Source organism: Sclerotinia sclerotiorum, genomic scaffold (genome assembly GCF_000146945.2).
Source record: "Sclerotinia sclerotiorum 1980 UF-70 scaffold_18 genomic scaffold, whole genome shotgun sequence".
Taxonomy (NCBI): Eukaryota; Fungi; Ascomycota; class Leotiomycetes; order Helotiales; family Sclerotiniaceae; genus Sclerotinia; species Sclerotinia sclerotiorum.
The window spans coordinates 473,611-494,608 of NW_001820818.1; the positions used below are offsets into that span (position 1 = coordinate 473,611).

The 20,998-nt window shown below is 41.1% G+C and overlaps 8 protein-coding genes across 8 annotated transcripts; 3 read left to right on the forward strand and 5 right to left on the reverse strand.

The window, feature by feature from the left end:
* Window positions 1-564: 564 nt before the first annotated feature.
* SS1G_11510 (hypothetical protein) lies at window positions 565-1,624 on the forward strand (the record flags this gene model as incomplete). Its single annotated transcript, XM_001587467.1, has 3 exons — window positions 565-643; window positions 936-1,278; window positions 1,501-1,624. 3 exons carry the CDS (start codon window positions 565-567, stop codon window positions 1,622-1,624), a joined length of 546 nt encoding a protein of 181 aa, XP_001587517.1.
* Window positions 1,625-2,017: 393 nt separating this feature from the next.
* SS1G_11511 (hypothetical protein) lies at window positions 2,018-4,818 on the reverse strand (the record flags this gene model as incomplete). Its single annotated transcript, XM_001587468.1, has 4 exons — window positions 2,018-2,558; window positions 2,728-2,804; window positions 2,842-4,004; window positions 4,053-4,818. The coding sequence occupies 4 exons, from the start codon at window positions 4,816-4,818 to the stop codon at window positions 2,018-2,020; spliced, it is 2,547 nt and encodes an 848-aa protein (XP_001587518.1).
* A 1,536-nt stretch (window positions 4,819-6,354) lies between these two features.
* On the reverse strand, window positions 6,355-7,539 carry SS1G_11512 (hypothetical protein; the record flags this gene model as incomplete). The annotated part of the gene is made up of 2 exons (XM_001587469.1): window positions 6,355-7,199; window positions 7,515-7,539. 2 exons carry the CDS (start codon window positions 7,537-7,539, stop codon window positions 6,355-6,357), a joined length of 870 nt encoding a protein of 289 aa, XP_001587519.1.
* A 4,357-nt stretch (window positions 7,540-11,896) lies between these two features.
* Window positions 11,897-13,127, reverse strand: SS1G_11513 (predicted protein; the record flags this gene model as incomplete). Its single annotated transcript, XM_001587470.1, has 3 exons — window positions 11,897-12,482; window positions 12,536-12,820; window positions 12,910-13,127. 3 exons carry the CDS (start codon window positions 13,125-13,127, stop codon window positions 11,897-11,899), a joined length of 1,089 nt encoding a protein of 362 aa, XP_001587520.1.
* Window positions 13,128-16,216: 3,089 nt separating this feature from the next.
* Window positions 16,217-17,084, forward strand: SS1G_11514 (predicted protein; the record flags this gene model as incomplete). The annotated part of the gene is made up of 3 exons (XM_001587471.1): window positions 16,217-16,664; window positions 16,713-16,772; window positions 16,822-17,084. 3 exons carry the CDS (start codon window positions 16,217-16,219, stop codon window positions 17,082-17,084), a joined length of 771 nt encoding a protein of 256 aa, XP_001587521.1.
* Window positions 17,085-17,409: 325 nt separating this feature from the next.
* SS1G_11515 (predicted protein) lies at window positions 17,410-18,383 on the reverse strand (the record flags this gene model as incomplete). The annotated part of the gene is made up of 3 exons (XM_001587472.1): window positions 17,410-17,577; window positions 17,995-18,101; window positions 18,284-18,383. 3 exons carry the CDS (start codon window positions 18,381-18,383, stop codon window positions 17,410-17,412), a joined length of 375 nt encoding a protein of 124 aa, XP_001587522.1.
* A 178-nt stretch (window positions 18,384-18,561) lies between these two features.
* Window positions 18,562-18,945, forward strand: SS1G_11516 (predicted protein; the record flags this gene model as incomplete). The annotated part of the gene is made up of 1 exon (XM_001587473.1): window positions 18,562-18,945. The coding sequence occupies one exon, from the start codon at window positions 18,562-18,564 to the stop codon at window positions 18,943-18,945; it is 384 nt and encodes a 127-aa protein (XP_001587523.1).
* A 332-nt stretch (window positions 18,946-19,277) lies between these two features.
* Window positions 19,278-20,476, reverse strand: SS1G_11517 (hypothetical protein; the record flags this gene model as incomplete). The annotated part of the gene is made up of 2 exons (XM_001587474.1): window positions 19,278-20,078; window positions 20,345-20,476. The coding sequence occupies 2 exons, from the start codon at window positions 20,474-20,476 to the stop codon at window positions 19,278-19,280; spliced, it is 933 nt and encodes a 310-aa protein (XP_001587524.1).
* Between the last annotated feature and the right edge of the window lie 522 nt (window positions 20,477-20,998).

Here is a 20,998-nt window from a genome sequence, read left to right on the forward strand (position 1 = left end):
TTGCAATGCAGTCCAATGTTATATTTATTTGTTGAATATCTCTAAATATTCCATTAGTAATAATTATAAATGTATTCCGCAACTATAGGAATCGGATTTATAAAAGAATAAATGGTTCACTTGAGGCTAAACACTTCCAAAGCTTCTTGCCCCAGTATCGATCGAGTTTTTTTTTCGGGAATGTGGATGGTTTGGTAATAAAGGTTCTCTAATAATCCAAATTGATAAGATAACTAATATTCCTTGTATAACGTTTGAGGGACAATCGTTGTTTCGATTTAGCGTCGAAGAGTAATTGCAGTGGATACAACACCGTCAGACTACACTGGCAGAAAATAAAGTGTATTCCTTATTAGGCATTTTCGATATCTATATACTTCCTATCTATAGCGAGGGATTTATATGTGTATATAATCAGCTTCTAGACAAGTTCTACAAGATGCAGAAATGTATCCAAGACTTACGTCTTTCCGATCCGCATAACAAAAAGCGTATTGAAGAAATGAAAGGCGATATACTATAGGGCTCATACAATTGGATCTTGGAAAACTCCGATTCCCGACAATGGCGCAACGATCAGCAGAGCCGGCTACTTTGGATCAAGGGCAATCCTGGCAAGGGCAAGACGATGCTCCTTTGCGGAGTTATCAATGAACTAGAGAAGTCTGGGGCTAAGCCGGTTCTTTTATCTTACTTCTTTTGCCAGGCTACCGACTCCCGAATCAACTATGCTACAGCCGTCTTATAGAGTCTGATCTATTTGCTTGTTGATCAACAGCCGTCTTTCATTTCGCATTGTAAGGGTTAGAACCCATGTGGATGTTCGGGCCACAGCCCTCGCTGAGCACTGACTTCTATGCTGTTCTCCATATTTCTAGAATCATCTACAGTCCTTTCTCTCTATTATATATATGGAGACACTTTCATGTACATAGTCCTCATGCACTTCTTAACAGATTTACCTGAACCTATGCCTTTGAGTTATTCGAGGTCTAGCCTCTCACATGTCCGAACAATATTTGAAAAGGATATTCCGTTTTGGATTAAGCAGAAGCCTATAGTAGAATCATATTGGAATGCGATGCTACAAACGCTTGAAGGCTATACAAGCTACGTTCACTTAGTCGCTTTTTCGCTTGATGGCAAGCAGGTCGTATCTGGATCTTGGGATAATACAGTACGGCTTTGGGATACAGCGACAGGGCAACAAATTCAGCCAACACTTGAAGGCCATACAAGAATCATTTACTCAGTCGCTTTTTCGCCGATTTTAAGCAGGTCATATCTGATTTGGATAATCCAATATTGCTATATACTTTAACTGTATCAGATGATTGGATTACTAGAAATAGTACAAATATTCTTTGGCTACCATCTGATTATCGCACAACAGTCACTGCTATTCATTGTGATTCTGTTGTTTTAGCACAACCTTCTGGGAGAACTTTTTTTGAATTTCCATATAGATCAGAATTCATGTAATACAGGTTGCTCTGACAGTCGGTCATGCGATATTGTAGGATCTACAGTAGATTCTACTATAGCTGGCACAACATCGAAGGGCGCTACAACATCTATTCTATACCCTTTAGCTAGTTTGTTCAGTCTATGTATAATTCAATAGAAACCAGATAACGTCCATCCCTGCGTAGCGAGACACCCTATGTGCCGAGACAGACTAACAAAATTGAATGACTTTTGAGATAAATATATTGCTACATTAAGAGAAATAGTGTGAAGAACATATTACAAAGTCTGAATATGAACATTTTTTAGTGTTGTTGGTTTCAAAGAGATAACTACTCTATTTATCTGATAATTAGGTAAAGTTATATTATTCTCTTTCTACTAAGGATCAATCTCTAGTTCATTTGTCTGCCATTCAAGTAATATTACACGGGAAGACAATGTATTAGGGTGATTAGTACCTATAATCCTAGTCAGTAATAATACACATTCTTCCATAAGCTTAAGGGCCTCTTTATCTCGGCCAAGTCCCTTCCATATGAGGGCAAGATTATTCATGCTGGTCAGTGTGAAAGGATGCTCCTGCCCTAACACCCTCTTTCTCGTCTCCATCACTTGCACCTCCAAGTCTTCGGCCTCCTTCCAGCGTCCCTGATTCCGGTATGTCGAAGCCAAGTTGGCCATGCTGATCAGCGTATCTGGATGCTCCTGCCCTAACACCCTCAAACTCGTCTCCATCACTTGCACCCCCAAGTCTTCGGCCTTCTTCCAGCGTCCTTGATTCTGGTATGTCGAAGCCAAGTTGGCCATGCTGGTCAGCGTGGAAGGATGCTCCTGCCCTAACACCCTCAAACTCGTCTCCATCACTTGCACATCCAAGTCTTCGGCCTCCTTCCAGCGTCCCTGATTCCAAAATGTCGAAGCCAAGTTGGCCATGCTGGTCAGCGTGTCTGGATGCTCCTGCCCTAACACCCTTTTTCTCGTCTCCATCACTTGCACATCCAAGTCTTCGGCCTCCTTCCAGCGTCCTTGATTCCGGTATGTCGAAGCCAAGTTGGCCATGCTGGTCAGCGTGTCTGGATGCTCCTGCCCTAACACCCTCAAACTCGTCTCCATCACTTGCACATCCAAGTCTTCGGCCTCCTTCCAGCGTCCCTGATTCCAAAATGTCGAAGCCAAGTTGGCCATGCTGGTCAGTGTGGAAGGATGCTCCTCCCCGAAAACACTCTTGTGCCTCTCCATTACTTCCACAAACGGTACCTCAGCCTCATTATATCGTCCATCACTAAGGAGACACGCCCCAAATCTCCGCGACAGAGCAATCCGGGTTTCCCCATCTTTGCCAGCTTCATCAGACATTAGCGCATAACATACGTGTGGCAAATACGTCCTCCATGTAGTTCTATTTTGGTGGTCATCGTCTGGGAATACTTCCTCTAATCGTATAATCGCCCTTTCGGTCCATTGGGTGATCAGATCATTTTGCTGAAGCCAATTTCTCGTTGCGAGATGCACTAGTCGGTGAAGATCAAGAGCTTGGTCTGCCACTCGCTTAATAATAAACGAGTAAGCGTCAAGTGTCCCAATTGCATCTATCTCCTTTTTTCGAGACCTTCCTGCCGGAAGAAGAGACTGGGGAATATCCTTGGGGTCTATACATGCCATAAACGATAGGTAGTCGGCTGCAAGAGGGTCCCGATACCGTATCTGTTCAAACGAGATGAGCCATGTTGTAGCCACAGGGTTTTTTATATTATCGTATCTCCCGTCGTCTTCAAACTCCTCGCTAAGGAGATCAATAACATCCTCTTCTTGCTCTGCAAGGAGGGATAGATAATCCGCGAACGCAATCCCATTCTCGTTAATATATGCTGCTGCCTGAACAATAGCAAGTGGAAGGTATGTGAGCTCTTTTAGTAGGGCCGTTGTATCTGGTCTATTGTTAACCAGATCTGGATCAACTAAACACTTCTGGAGCAGCTGTATCGCTACGTCTTCGCCCATCTCTGGTACCTCTACGATATTTTGGTGTGCAAGCTTAACGGCAGTCTTTCTGTCGCGCGTTGTGAAGACGATACATCCTTGCTCACTTCGTGGGAGGCAGTCGATTAGACGGCCAGATCCTGACCTAGATACGGTGATCCACATATTGACATCGTCAGCATTATCGAAAACTAAGAGCCACCGGCCTGCGCTTTCTTTGCTCAGGTAATTTTGCACGAGTTTCTTTGCATCGGCCTTATCCTCGTCCGAGCCGGGGATCTTGAGTTGGCGGGCAACTTCTCGATATGCTTGATGAAGACTTTCCGTATTGGTTGCGGGTATCCAGATCACTAAGCAATCCTTATATCTATCCCTTATTCGGTAGACAAGTTCAAGCAACAGCTGGGTCTTGCCTATTCCCCCGAGCCCTGTGATGGCAACTTTCGTCACTCGACCTCCTGTAAATAGTTTTGCTTCCACCTCGGTAAGCTGCGTTCCACGACCGGTAAAGTTGAGATTTCTGCCGAATGGGACAATAAATGAAGCGGTATTATCTATAGAATAGCGTTTAGTATAGTCAAATCACGTTAGATCTGCCGTACCTTTAAGATCTTTCGGCTCGCTCTCGTTAGTGGAGAACCCCTTGACTGTCATTTCGAGCCTTTTCAGTGCGACCTCCTTTCCCTCGCCATAGATTGGTGGCATAGACACCTTGCAGAGGCCTAACAGGCAGTAAACCAGGTCTTCTTCTTCGGTTGTCTGGCGTTGTGCTACCCATCTTTTCCGCTCAGCGATACTAAAATCAGAGAAAGGATCCCCTCGTAGAGCCTGAAATGGAATTCGGGTAATCTCATAAATTAGTTTTTCGAGTGACCTTTTGTCACCAAGTAGCTTGTGCTCTTGAGAGAAGAATTCGACTTCCGCTGGAGCAATAAGTTCTTGAAGTGTCCAGCCTCTAGTAAACCATCTACTACTCCGAAAGGCTACTTCCCATGTGCTCTGGTTTGCTTGGACATATAAATCATCGCCAGGGGTCGATACATCCGTGAGATATACATAGCATTTCTTCGCATTTTGATACCAGCGGAACATAGAATTAATAGCCTTCGAAAGCTCAGTAAGATTCGACTTGTCAATACAACAAGTGTCCACCCAGAAATATCGAAGGCCATCTTTAGCCGCTTGTTCTCCACAAAACTTGATCTTTTTGTAGCCAGACTTGCTTTTCCCAGTACCACTTATTAGATCTTTATATGTGACCTCTTGATCTGTCCAAGTATGTGAAAGGATTGCGTAGGGAAGGGTATCATGGGTGGCAACATAGATCAGGCTGAATTCGCCCGGGCTTTTCATCTCTAAAAGATACATAATTGCGAACGGCTAGGGATTTCGCGTATCTAAGGAAGTTGATGTGAGATCAAAATCACAATTTTAGACCAGAATGGAGTGTAGGATAAGATTATCCAACGTCGAGAAATCACAATTCTATATCAGGATGAAGTGTAGGATGAAATTATTGAATGTAGAGTAGCCCTTCGCGCGGTGGGGATGCCTGTAGCATGTGATGCATTTCGTGGCACAGCGTAATTGGAGCCTGCCTTCGAATTGTGGCTTAAGCAATCCGTAGTCACAATGCCACAATTTAGACGTTGAGATTCAGTACAGCAAATGATTATTAGAGTGCATAATTTAGAGCATATAAAAATTTGATTACAGTAACAAATAAATCATAACAATATTAACTGGAAGGATGTTTTGAGCTATATTGGTTGAGGAAGAATACACTTTAGTAATCTGGTGATGTTTATTTTTAGAATTGTTTACTAAGCAATATTTAACTTGTGACGATGCCATGTAAGCGACCCGCAAGCTATAAGTACACGTGACTAGAATATGATCTATTTTATGTATTTAAGCACTTAAGGCCTTTCGATCCTCTTTCTTCTATAGTATTAAATTCTAAGGATTTTATTAAGTCATATAAAGCTCTATTTATCACATAACTCAGTTAAACATTATATGCTATAATAAACCTGTGACTGATTATCAAGTGTTACGACAGATCTCACATACCTAACATCACGTGATTAGTATCATGTGATATAGGGATCCCAGTAGGCTCAGCTGTCCCAATGCAACTGGGACAACTGGGAGCACTGAGACGCTTGCCACGAAGGTCTATATAAGCAAGATGGATTTCCTTTGTATAGAGCTTCGTGCTCAAGATCAATCATTTAGTATACTCTACTATTAGTTACGAATAGCATATTCATTATTGTCATTACTTAAAGTCCCTGCTTGACGCCTAGTTATAAACCTACCTCGAGAGCCTAGAACACTTCCACGTGATCTAGACGGCTACCCTCGTAACACACAGTTTATCACTTTGCTATAGAACGATAAGCCTCTTCGATATTCAGCCCTGGAACCAAGGGGAATCCCGCCTCTGCAGAGGTGGACAGATCGCCAACGAATTCTATGATGACCTGATGACGGAATCATAAGGGTTGCAAGAGTGCCAAGAGGAGCACGGTATCAGCGCGCCTGACCGCGATGACCTAGCAAAGACGTTGAGAGCAGCTCAAACAATAACAACATGGCAAGACAGTGGTGTGCTCGGCGTGCTCGGTGATAAGAGGCAATACTACCCAAGATAATATAACAAGGGCATAACGACAGCGGGCACAATAGTGGGCATAATGATGGCAAGCAACGGCTATTGCAGGGCATAACGGCAGAATCATGACACCAAAGGCTGGTACAACCCATTATATCAGAAACAAATGCAGATTAATATCAACTCTACTTTATAGCAACAAGTCTCGAAGCCAGCACAAGCTTGCCTCAATCAAGGATCAAGTCTATCAACTCTATTATTATATCGTACAGCAATCTCTTCCTCCGCTAATACATCCGTGCCACTGGGGCTCTCCATGTTTCTGGCATAATCTCATCTTCCGCGATTAGTATCCCGCTTATCTGTACTATTGAGACTGTCACTGATGCTCGCTTCACCTTATTGGCCGGCTCAGGCGGATCTTGCGCAGCGTTCTTGTGTTTCCGACTATGCTTCGCCGTATCTATGTCCTCTTCACCTACCTCTGGCTTACCCTTGCACTTCCGACCGCGTTTTTCCTTGCCTTTGGCTGCTTGGGTAGACTCTTTTACAGCATGCTTTGCTTGTGCTTCCTCAAGGTCCTCATAGCTCATAACCTTCGCCTTTCCTAGCACCAACGACCTCGTCGATCGTCGAACCTTAGCTTCGTTGTTAATTGTGGTCAGAAATTGAATTTGGTCAATTTGCAGGATGCTCTTAGCAGAGGATTTTCGGAAAGCTTTAGTATATTTCTGCAAGTGCCTTGCCAGGTTCTGTTTGCTCGTTTCATTCATCGTATGAGCATCGTGTTGGATAATCAGGTTCTGCAGTGAAATAAAGGCTTGTGCTGAAACTGGCGTCACAGGCGTTTGCGGTTCTATATCTTGCCAACAAGACGCTACCTTCACCTCATCGGCTTTTGGCATAGCTGGTTCAGCTAAAGGGGCAGGCATACTTCTGAGCACCCTATCTGGATTGAACGGGAACAAATCACTTGTAGCGAAACCAATCTTGATATTCTTTAGCATGAACGCCCCCCCCTTTACGGGGCTATATAAAAAAATGAAGTGCTCCTTGCTGATCATATTTACATCTTTTTGTTCAAGTTGATCAATCTGGTTGCAATAAACTGCCTTGAGTGGAGCAAACACTACTACATCACAAGATTAGAGTTTGTGGAAGGTATAAAAGAAGAGACAGCATAAAAGAATATTGTTCTTGAAACAGAACTCTAAGATTTCGAGGGTCTCGTATATTCCAAAGCTATCGCAGATCAAAATATGTGGTTTCTTATTAGCTTGTTTTTTAATTTCGAAATCAAATATACACTTGAACCATTCTAAGCTAATCTTAGAATCAATATATCCAGAATCGGAGCACACATATTGCCATTTAGAAATAAAAAACATAATCCAATTGCTTCAATAAATACTCACTAACCAGATAATCATAGGGTTTAGATACCTACCATCACTACTAATACATTCAATCATAATCACAATGATATATTTGATTCATGTGCCTCTATAATCTCGTATATTGTACTTATTTACAAGGACTTTGATAAAGCTTGGTATAGATAGCATCACTCCAGTCTCATCTATATTATACACATTTTCGGCTAAAACAGCCGGATCTTGTAACACATCTTTTATCACCTCAAACCAATATATAATCTTATAAGTATTTTTCTTGTAACAATTCCAGTCCAATACTTTAACTCTTCATATTGTGAATTCTGAATAATGTTTTTCTAAAGCTTTTATCCAATTCCAATCAAAAGACTTGAAGAATCTATTAGTGGTAAACTGATAATAGATAACTCTAAAGATTATAAAAGAAATAAACTTTATTCATATTAATTACCCAAAATTGTATATTTGTAGCAAATACTTAACAATAATATTTTCTTCATATAATTTGAAATACTATTAGCCTCACATCTTTTCTTTTATCGAGAGTCTTCCACAAATACAATAATAAAATATAAAATATAGGATGTTACCATGATCTGCAAGAGTATGGTATAATCTAGGCATGCCAGGAGGTATGCCTTGTGTCAGGACTTGACTAGCTCTGTCCATATTATTTATAGAAGGAGACAAGAGACAGCGCTCCAGCGCCCAGGCACCAGCGTGCTGCCGCCTGCTGATAGAATATTCTAGAAACCTGCATTTACACTACACACATAGCTATTATACACTATACATGCCAAGACCTGAGAATCATAGCTAAATAAAATATAGTGAGATCAGGAGTGAACTTAGTAAATTTATAACTCGGCTAATGTATATTACTAAGCACCAAAATATAAGGCCATCTCCTCACATCGGAGTAACTCCCGGACTACATTATTTTCCTCTTTAAGTATCTTCAAAACTTGGAGCTATATTCTTTGGATATAGAACCTTTCCCCAAATGCTCCGAATTTAAAAAAACTCTAATAGTTGCGATCAAGCAAAGGGGAACAGCCGAAACGGAGATTGGTGGCGTCATTGAAACGATCGATAGTATAATCAATTGAACTGTTTTTCTTGTCTGTTTAGTGGTATCCCTAGAGAGAAATAGCTAAAGAAAATATTATATTGAGAGAAACTCTATAGACTTGCTAAGAAAAAAGTTATGATTCCAAAATTACAGATTTGTCTCGTTACGGGGTGCGTCTCGCTACACAGGGACGGACGTTAGTTACGAATTCCATATCATCATTGTCATTACTTTAAGTCCCTGCTTGACGCCTAGTTATAAACCACCTCGAGAGCCTAGAGCACTTCCACGTGATCTAGACGGCAAACCTCGTAACATTGAGCCTAAAAAGGATTTTTATTTGTTTTGAGTTGATATAATAGCCTTTGACTTATTTCTTGAGCCTTAAACGTATTTTCTTATGAGTCCGGGACAAGCACTATGTTGAGAAGCGCGACCGGGTGGGCCTCACACATCACCTGAATACCCAATACCCTGATGGGTTTTGCCTCTACGGGACTGGCTCCGAAATTCACCCTCGACTTCGAATGATATTGGCTTTGTCTGCTGTACCTGCATCTACTGCTTTATTAATTATTACGAATTTATGAAGCATATTTCGAAGGAATATTTAGACGGCCGTCAGGCTAACAAAATAAAAAATTGACAACACGGATCTCATCCCATCTCTACTTGCAAGATAGCATATGATTACTTTTGGGATTTCTGAGAAGATTATATCTACAGGGTAAAATAAGGCTGATATGCCGTCGCTAAGAAAAGTATGACTCAAATACAAAAGATGGAGAAGAGGCGGGGTAATATAATAATAATGGATTCGGGTATGGTGGGACAAGGATTCTTATTCAGGAATTATGGCCTAGGAGAAGCGATGCGACTCCTATTGGCTCTGAATTGATCAAAAGATAGCTTTTGTAGCCGGCATAATGTACAGATAGGCATTTGACTTCTGCCGGTCAATTTGAAAGTGAAGGTTAAATAAGCATCGATTCTGTTTTGGACAATACCTATTTTAACGATGCCTATTTTGAATAATGCCTAATTTGTTCATATGGTACGAGGTCTAAAAGAGGTTAGATACACTTGAAAAGATCTTATCCTTGTGGTGAATTCTCTTATCATTGCTTATTTCCGGCTTTCTTCGATATTAAAAGCGAAGAGGTCAGACAAATCTACTAAAGAAATCATTCTTATTTCGAAGGGTCTAAGTTGATAGAGACAAAATAGAAAGTGTCCAATGTAGCATACCTTTTAATCATCGTACTTCATACTTCTCCACATATTTTCATAATTCATAATTGAAATGAGATATCTCATTTTGTGGATTTGGGAGTTAAGTAAGTTTTACGTGACTAACAGTCTCCCACGCCCCACTGAAAATTCCAATCAGAGAGATGCCTCAGTCAATCAAACATTTCCTTAACCATTAGTATTCTATCATATGATATTCATACAGATCATTACACAATAGTAGTTAGGCTAACCAATTATATTATAGAGAATTTGGGGAACCTAGAGTGCCTTGTATTCTAGGAATATTGTCCTGCGATACAAGATTAGATAGGACACTGGCCTTATGATTGAAGTAGTCCTAGTGTGATAACCGTGCTAGTACAATAATCCTAGGATATTTGTCCTAGGATTGGATTTGTCCTAGGATTAGATTTGTCCTAGGATATTTGTCCTGGGATTGGATTTGTCCTAGGATATTTGTCCTAGGATAGGATTTGTCCTAGGATATTTGTCCTAGGATTAGATTTGTCCTAGGATATTTGTCCTAGGATTGGATTTGTCCTAGGATTAGATTTGTCCTAGGATATTTGTCCTGGGATTGGATTTGTCCTAGGATATTTGTCCTGGGATTGGATTTGTCCTAGGATTGGATTTGTCCTAGGATTGGATTTGTCCTGGGATTGGATTTGTCCTAGGATTGGATTTGTCCTGGGATTGGATTTGTCCTAGGATTGGATTTGTCCTGGGATTGGATTTGTCCTAGGATTGGATTTGTCCTAGGATTAGATTTGTCCTAGGATATTTGTCCTGGGATTGGATTTGTCCTAGGATTGGATTTGTCCTAGGATATTTGTCCTAGGATTGAATTTGTCCTAGGATTGAATTTGTCCTAGGATTCCAGCAGATCCGCAATTGATTTCATGCACCTCTTAAACCCCAGAAATAGTAATCTACGCTAGGCGCTTAGCAAAAGCAATAACACAACTTCAATCAGCTTCGATAAGGTGTACTAGGTGAAAGATGGATGACTCTCTACATTATGACGACGCACAATACCTTCTGATCGCGCTAAACTCATTGAAACAATGCTATCAGTTGATCATAACTATCAGTACAATCAATGGATTGAAAATCAAGATGTCATTGTACAAACAGTCCAATATACTCTAAGGGATATACCTCGAGATTTGTCCTCATTTGATCTTTTCTGTCGCTTATTTCGGACTTATTATGAATTATGCAAACAACAACATCAGGAATGGATGACCTCTGCTGCAATTATTGTCATCGAGTAGTTGATAAGTATGATGATGCAATAGATCATTATAAGCGAGATTAGAACTTCCCGTAGATATGGCCGAGCGACAGCTGCCTACGAACGGATCGCCGAGTCTACTGGTTTTACACTATCTCAGATCAAAGCATTGCGCAGAAGTTTCAGATTTTATAATTTCTGGTTTGGAATGTTCATCTTCTTTAATCCAAGAGATTTGCGAAAGTAAATAAGGCGAATTATATGTATCCTTTGATGATTTGAGTGCTAATCTAATCACAGATGGACGTTCCATAATAATCTACAGAATCCCAATATATCAATAATATTTCATGGGGTGGAAAAGGGCATAACATATGAGCAGCGACAATCCTCGGACGAAATAGTATTTTCAATCTACTCGGAGATTTTGAAATACTTGGGATATTGTTCAAACAAGGTTCAGAGACTTGGAGTATATCAATCGAAATATAGTTCACACCTCGCAACTTGTAATACCATACATAAAAAGGAAAAACCATTAGGTAAATTATTGATTTATAGGTATATACCCTTTTGCTATAGTATTGACTAATAAATAGTACTTCAACAATCAATCGACATCGCAGAGAAAATGATTTTCGGTCTTCAACTGTTCTTCCCCCCCAAAATGCCCATCGCACGATGCGAAAACGTGGCTTCCTTAATGATGGACGCGGCTCAGATGGATTAATTCTCTAAATCATTTCATTTTGAAGAGAAAGAATATGAAGGCGTTCTTTCTACATCCATCTGAGGCCAACGAAGAACCTCCCTGTATATATATCATAGCACCGATTGTCCAATCGATCCTAACAACCTGTCATCTATCTATCTATCTAAAAAATCTCAACTGGTATCAAAGTGGCCGAGGAGCGTAAGTTTGACCTTTCTCTGGAGCTGTAACAATCGCATGACCCTTTCCATCTTTGAAGATCGCGGAGATCAGCTTTGGATAAAGAAACACAGTCCCCAGCAGCACGATCTTTAATTTTTGTACAGCGTGGAATTATAAACCGGAGTTCCACCAATGCAGTACATTCCTTCAATCGCTTTTGCAAAGTATAAGCTTCAATTGGTTTTGTTGTCTTCGGTAGATCGCAGGTGGATTCTGTGCCGATCGTACGTCTTTGCCATTGATGTAACGATATATCTATGGTGATTTTCTTCATGATTTTGACGGTAGTACAGTTCATAAATGCGTGTGGGGTGAACGAGAAGATGGCCTCTCTGTAGTAAAGTGAGACTGCCTTTTGAAACAGGACTTTCGATATCATCCATCTCTTAAGCATAAGGTTCAATTTCCCATTATTAAAGTTGATGGTCTGTAGATTCGGCGCAAAGTTCTCGAGAATATTGGACCAAACATCTGCGGGAAGGTGAATTTCTCGCCGTGGCCTTGTGAGGATCAAACGTTCTCGTGCGCTACAACAAATGATTAGCTCGTTAAATTTGTTTCAATCCTGAATGCTACATACAATCCCAATCGTCTGACGAGTGACCTCAAGGACAATAGTAGGCATGATTGAGCATCATCGGAATCCTCTAGCAATACTCTCAGGTATTCATGTCGTTTTTTATATGCCTGCTTGCTTCTTAAAGTTGATTGACGTCGATGGACTTCTCTCAGCATTTTCTCATGTTTTTGTTCCAGCGATTGTACAACACCGCGCACAATTATGATTTGACCACCTTTTCCTTGAAGAACGAAACAAGGTATTCCAAGAAAGAAACCGAAGAACTTGAAAAATCCCATTCGAGGTCTAGAGGTAGTGTAAAAGCATCGTATTCAGATCGACTTAGGATGCCCATCTTAATCTCTTTGCTGTCGCATAGGTAATAATCTGCTAACCGTTCGCCGAATCCATTACGATAGCTGTCATCGACTACATTATACTTCGCGTCATTCTCGAGCCAGCGATTCAAATCGTATTCTACTGATGTTTCGTGTTTCTCGCTCTCCAAGGGAGAAAGTAAGGGAATGAGATCTTGAGCCCTAAGAAGATTTTCCACCGATACATTTAACAAAAAGTTTTCCACACCTTTCGGTAGTTCTTGAGAAAAAGTCATATTAGAAAGTAATTCATGGCTGGTGTTTATTTCGATGAATATGATGAGAAAGTACCAGAACAAGAAGTGAATGAGGAGGCTTTACTGGTGCGACCACAAACTGTAGGACTATCTCCTTTCAGTATCCTGCAAGCTCCAAGCTGGAGAATAATGGTTCATAATTAATAAGTGGGTGGTCTGTACTTTCTGTCGGCACGAGTAATTAATTATACCAGGGTCACTGACTTTCGCCGCCATGATACAGACTGCACCAGGGGTATGATTACTTGGTAATTGTATGGATCTTGAGCATGGGGTGATAATTTTCCCTGCGAACACGAATCGGATTCAAAGTCCGAGTTTGACTGCGGTGATTTTCGAACTTCGGTCAACCGTTCAAAATCTTCTCCTATATGCACCAAAGCTCCGAGTTAATCTCGTATTCATAGTTAGTATCCAATTGTTTGAGTCTGCAGGTATTGTGTCAATAGTTCTAGTGTGATAACTATACAGAATTTAATTCCATTTGAGTAAAATTCGGATATTGATATTCGTTGTTGCTTTTCTACCCCCCTCTTTTCCCTCTCTTGAGACATTACTAATATAGCCGAAAGGAACAGGGTAATTCATTTTTACGCGGATTTTCTTATTTGGGTACTTCGGGTGACCATGGCCATCCCAGAGACCCAAATACAGTATAGCTTTCTTTTCATATTACTTGTACTACTGCTAAAATAAACCCTGTGATATATATACATAGTGGGTAATCCATTTTCGCGTGGATTTTCTTATTTGAATGCTTCGGGTGACCATGGCTATCCGAGAGACCCAAATACAGTATAGCTTTCTTTTCATGTCACTTGTTGCCCTGGTTTGTATGTTATGTCAGAAGTCTAACGCTTCTTCTCTGATCCCCCTCTTTCTCTTTTATACTCATTTCATTTTCTTATTTCTATATTCTCATGAGGTGTTACGATTTAGACGTTATTCTTATTGATTTGGTAAACTTGAGGGTTTCAATGATTCCTGCTTTGGTGTGAAGAAGGCATTTCATTATGAGCCTAGGAGAGGGGCTACTCTTTCAAACTTTTTTCCTTCTCTCCTATTTAATTCTTGGAGATTAAATCTAGCGTTATATCCTAAATTTGTATATCATTATAGTTTAATAAACTAGATTTCCCATTAGATCATCTACTAAGGCTTCACGAAGGCTTTCTTGAGTAATCTTAGACTTGATCTAGACATTAACTTTGTCAATTAATCAATCAATAAAGCCTTGTCTAAAGCTTTCACAGACAATACAGCATATTCGAAGATAGTGTCGCTTCGCCAGAATCTCTCTTCCTATGGATATTAACCTTCTTTTCGCGAGAGACTACAATTATACAACAAACCACTGGTGGCATCCATAATACCTGTGTGAAGGGACGCCTAATAGGAATATGGATAGGACAGGATGGGAAGATATTTTTGGATATCCGTGGAGATTGTGGGCCCTACGTACGATGGCTGAGTATATTTGAACACAATATGAATTGGAGTCTCATGCGTGCAAGTTAGTGTTCGGTTTTAAAAGTAGTTATGGCTGAGTAGGAATCAACTTGAAGGTTCAAGATATCATAAGAACTTGGAGGACCTTGGAGGATCTTGTTCATCTGGAATCATTCAACATTATTCACGGATTGCATGATTGAGGCTCAACCTTCAAATATTTGGAATTCTTTCATTTGGTATATAACATGGGTTTGTTTCTTGGTAGTAATGAAGTCAATAATTATTCATCATTATGATTGTTGTTGCTGTGATAATTCAATTTCTAATAAGTACATGAAAGAAAGTTTGTGAAAATCCTTCCCAGGCCATATTACTAGTCTCCAGAGGTCTTGACACGACAACGCATCACACCCACGCACCATCCATACCCTCAAGACCAAGGGACTCCCGAAACAACTGGTTAACTTCGTCGAAAGCTTTTGGAGGAAAGATCAAGTAGCATCCAGATCGATAACTACATGAGTCCACAACGATCTACACACAATAAGATATTACAGGGATCGCCGCTTAATCCATTCTTGTTCTATAATATTGAACTGATCGATCAACCCCTTGTCAAAAGTTTGGAGCAAGATTATCCACTCAACGATTCGTTCAATCAAATATTACTTGTTAACCGCGCCACCCCTAAGAAAATGGTTTAGAAAAAGTCAGGGTGCAACCAGATACCCCACCTCTAATCTATCCTTTCCTCAGTAGAGTACTCATTCATTACTTGCCGGGACAACGAACCACCGGCGCCGACGCCAGTGTCTCGGCAAGAGGGATTATATAGTTCCCAATCTTCGTAGTTCTAGCTCTTCAGGCAATCAATACGAATATACATTGAGGCTTCAATTCCCCATAGCCCACCACTATTGACATTACTGGACCGTGATTGATCAATGGGTATGGGTTCGCATAAGAAGGGAAGCAAGTGTAGGAAGAGATTTAAGAGGTGCATAATACGAGAGGTAAGTACTGGTGTTGAATTAAATGATGAGGGTTTTAAGAGGTGCATAACACGGGAGGCACACATCTTCAAAATGACTCGACGATAGGAAAGGGTCCTGCGTGTCGTCGATAACGAATACGAAGCATGGAACATTGTGCTGAAAGAACATGCTTGAATATATGCAACAAAGGCGATTTCATCCGCGTCTCCCGAAAACATAGCCAACGACAGACTGACACAGCGACTCTCCGAACAAGGTTAAAGAGTGCAAAATAGAACTGGACAGGCATTTATGACAAGATAAATCTGCCCAGCTGGCATTCTCTTCATGCTCTATGCAAGAGGCGCATCAATATACATATTTCCCCTGTTTACATTCAAACTAGAGACCCTGGACCACTTTTCGCCATCCTATCATCATTCTAGATAGTAGTCTATTGAGAAGATTATGCTGCACACTGCCTCAACAAAGATTAAGGAGATCACGGTATGAAACCCCGATAATCGGCGATACTTGAGAGAGAACGGGTATAAAAGGTGACTTGTATCCAGTTCTGAGATTGTTCATTCATCTTTCTCTTCAATCAAAACATTTTCCATTTCAAATCACCAAGTTATCATCATGACTTCAACTTCTCCCACCGTCATGACTTCAATAGATCAACGCTTGGAGCCCAAGGACAACAACAACAACAACGTAGCCAACTCCCAGCAATCTGACAAAGAGGCCTTCGAGAACTTTGACTTTGACAAGTACTTTTCGAAGGATCCAGAAACATCAGAATTAGTCGACGATGAAGCTATCGTATCCAAACCTTCCGAGGTAGAGACAATGGACGGAACTGCTTGCGAGTCAGAGCCTCTTTCGAAGGATTCGGAAATATCAGAAGTGGTTGACGATGAGGCTATCGCATCCAAACCTTCCGAGGTAAAAACAAAGGAGTCGACTATACATGTACAGCATCCATTAGACCCTGTTGTCATTGATTTAACAGAGTCGAGTGACGAGGAATTAGCCCCATCAGTGACTACTCGGAAGGTACAGAATGATCAAAGCCCGTCATCCTCCAGTAAGTCTTCGAATTTTAACTTAATCTTGCTAATCTAATATATAATAGAAAGTTCGACTATATCATTAAATAAGAAGCGTAAACATTCTGAAGCATCTTCAATTTCCAGTAAGTCTTTTTTAGTTGCACTTTGTAATTTCTTACTTACCTATAACAGCGTCTGAAAGCCAAGATAATGTATTACCGACTGGTCGATGTACAAGACGAAAAACCTCATCCCGCAAACACCTCAGCGATGAGAATGTATTCTTGGATTCTTCGGTAGAAGATATTGAAAAGCTGCTTGAGAATAGGCAAGAGATGGCGTTGGCGGAAAATACGAGGGTAGGATTGATTGAATTGAAGAATAAATTTCTGGCTTGGGGTGCTCATGACCAGAGGGTGACGGGAGAATGGGAGGAAGTGAGTAACTGGTATTAGGATAAGATTTTTTGGTATTTAGCCCCAAGTTCAAGTTAATGTAAATAAAGACGATTAAGTTTATTTATAAGTATATAATAAAACAGGAGAAAATGACGAGTATATATATATATATTCAGGCAATTAATTAAAACGGACTTGAAGGAACTTGTGATTAGCATTATTTAACTTTGGCTTGCTATATCATCCCTTCGAACCACAATAAATCAGCCTTATATTACCTATGATGAGGTGGCTCGAGCAGCTGAATATCGCGATATACTCTAGCTTCAACATCATCAATGAAAAATGATGTATGCCTTTGTGTACTCTTCTGAACAGCAAATTATTTTACACCAATACGCCTCCTAGCCTTAAGGTGATAGAGGAACCTTTTACATAGCCGGCATTCTATTCTCTCTCTCTCCTTCCCTTCATTATAACCAGTGTTCATTGGTTTCAGCTTTTCACCATGACCCGGCAGTAAACCCAGCATGGGATCCTCGTCATATACCTGTGAAAATCGCTACAACTATTATAATGTATTATTTCGATCTTTACAAATAGTTGAGAGAGTCTACATTATCGAAGGAGAAATATAGCTAGTTGATGAAAGATATATATGGGTTTCATGTAAACGCTGACGATTGTGCTTGGAAAAGATCCATTGATGAGGGGTATGACGATCAGAAAGACCTTTTGGGACTGAGTGGATACCTCGCGACTTGCGTCAACTTCTGCTGGGATTTTGGTCAGACAATTTGGTATTGGTGTTATCAAGGCTATACTGGCAAGAACAGATGAATATGTATACCGGATTCGTTATACGAATAGTTCTTAGTTCATGTTTCTATCTCGGCGTAGGTTTTCCATAGATATGGTTTTCCCTGTACCCTCGTGCAAATGCAAAGATACTTCCCCACACCCTTACATACGGTCCCAGATTCCCACTGCTAGAACCCTGCATATAGCCAAATATGAGGTATAGAACGATTTGAAACCGAATGCGCAGGACTTTTGAAAGCAATGATTTAGCGCCTGAGGCGAGAGAAATATTGAATATGCATTATGTACGGGAATATGCACAAGTGGCGCTGGTTGTGACTCATGCTACCATCTTTTGAAAGTTGGTAGTAACCCCTGCTTGAAAGTTGGTAGTGACCTGCTCCTCCAGAACAGACAACCAGATTCATTACTAACTTTGAAATCTGGTATCTTACCTTGCCTCTCTTTACTACTTTTCTCCTTGTCACAATTCCACGATATTGAACCATCATGGATGAATTGGATTTCCAGAAGCTTTGCACATCCACTGTTCATTATTGTTCATTAAGAGAATAAGAGATAGTGACGGCATATCTGGCGATTCTCCCACATTGTCAAAGGCACGTGCAACTTATATACATCTCGTCGTACAGCTTGAGGGCCACTGGGCTGCTGTTCAAATAAGTTTGTGTCCTTTTATCATCCAGTATATTTCGGGACAAACATTTTATCGATGTCACTACCGCTACACGCTGTGCTGTTAAAGTACATGAACTCTGAAACCAAAGCCGTTGACGATGGCGTAGACGATGGTATAGCGGCAGCAAAAGTTACTACTCTAAGTGGCTCGAAACGGCCTCGGAAGCAATCTGACTATGCTAATATCACGGAAGAGAATGCTCATAAAAGAGGAAAACGCCGAAAACCCGACACCATCAGCAGACCTAGGCAAGAAACCACCGATATTGAAAGCAGCGACGATACTGAGCTCCGAAGTAGAGATTCAGCGGCAGAGGAGAAGACACTCTGTGAGAAATTATCAGGGATTGTTGTGAAAGAGATCCTTCTAGCCTTGTTAAGTTTATCCAACTCGATAAAGAGGGGTAGACACTGTTGATCCAGCGCTGTATCTATACATTTGTCTACTTTTGGATCGAGGTCAAATTTTGCCTTCGGAAGCCATTCTCCTAGCTTTGACAGAATAAAATCGATCTTGGATCCGCTCAGCTCAACTCTCTCTAGGTACTGGACTTGCGCGACCGATACAGACATTGCAGAAGCTGGAAATCAATGTTTTGTAGTGGTTTGGTTTTTTCTTATATAGGGTAACAGTTGTTTTAAGTGTTAGTGTATGGTAACGTAATTTAGCACATTGTTATGCCTTAGGCCTAAAGCTGGTTGCCTATACGTACTGACCGAGTAGTCAGTCCTAGATTAAGCCGATTGGTGTTATTGTTGGTGGCCGGGTGGGACACCGTTGAGACCAGGGGCAGTACCAACTTTGAAGTTTGGTATTTTACCCTGGGACGCCAAAAAGAAATCGTGGTGCTCATGAAGTAAAGTACGATGTAGAGCAATCAATGCTTGCCATTGCTCATTGTTGAACTCCTGCGGGGGAGAGGAATCCCCTTGCGTCAAGCCAGCTTGCTTATTATCCATTTCTATACACTTCGCTTCAATTATAACGAGTCCAGCATAGATGCCCTTTACTTCAGCTACGAGCTGCTCTTGCGAAATGGGTCTGGTCTCCGGCTGAAGGATGATAGTATACTCTTCACCTTGAGATTTGGATTCATGATTCGAAGTACTTCTCGTATGCAGCACAGCAGGTGGGGCAGCTGATTGGCTATTGTAGTGGTTATACTGACTTGCATGAGGGGCTGATCGTGGTACAAGCTGGGGGGAAGATTTAAATAATCTACGTGTGCTTGGTTTCATCGCCTGCGCCCGTGTTTTGTTTTCTTGAATAGATGCGATGTTGGACGGATCAAACGATGATCTTGTGGATGGTGAGTCCTGATCCGGAGTCCACAAATGGCCCTTCGGTCTTTGAGAAGTAGGGATTTGCCGCCGAGAGTCCGCATCCATAGGAGACTGGGGTGCTTGAGCTTTGGATCGTTGTGGGGGCGGCGAACCAGAAGCCTCTCGAGACGCTGAGCCTGCGGATATCCCATCTCCGACAGCGGCCCTCTTCCGCGGTTGATCGGCTGTTATATCTTCAGGAGAATCGTCCATCGTAGTATCCTCATCCTTCGGGTTAAGGTTCAATCCCCTGCTTGACTGCTTCAATACACAACCCCAACGCCCTTCTACCACTTACACGTGACTAGAAGATCGACGACGTAACACAAAGTTAATCAATCAAGGCAGAGGCCTCAAAAGCTCTGAAGAGAAGATCGTACATTCAACAAAATGGACAGAAAACACAATATAATATAACCTCTATAACAACTCGCCTTTCCGATTGAATTTATTGTTTATTCTTTCCCTATCCCTATACCGAGGAAGACACACACCACCTTACTATTTTCCGGAATCAACATTGAGCAGCCACCAGCGATTATGACCTCGGAAGATTGAGCGAATGTGAAGGTCGTTTGACGATGACTTGTTCGTTCTTCTAGAGTTGCCTCAATAGTACCGGACATAACTGCTGGGATCAACACAATACAATCATTCCCCAGATATGACCATCCGCTCTGAAATACCACTAATTGTACGGTCCGGGCTAGGAAGTATTGTTTCTTGGAAGGCTTAGGAGATGAAACGAGTGTATCAACGATATCAGTAATCTGCAATATATGAAGTAGTCAGCGAATAACTATTTCTGAAGAGATCTTCCATAATTACCTCTTGAGATCGATTAAACTACTTCTTGAATTCCTCCCTGATTTTATCCAGTATCTTTGAATCGTCATATTCATATTCCATCTTCGACCAACCCTTTCCCGCTGGAATAGAATTAATATTGATATACGGTATTAGGCTTTCAATATGACCCTGGATTTCGTGGTCTGCTTGCACAATCTGTGCAACAGAATAATCAACAGTTCCCGTTGTAGACATAACGAGTTCAGGGTGTCCGCGACAAGTAGAAAGATCCCTGAGGTTTGGAGAGGCTCGAGAATATACGTGGCGCTATTGTTCGTTCGCTAATAAAATTTGCCTGC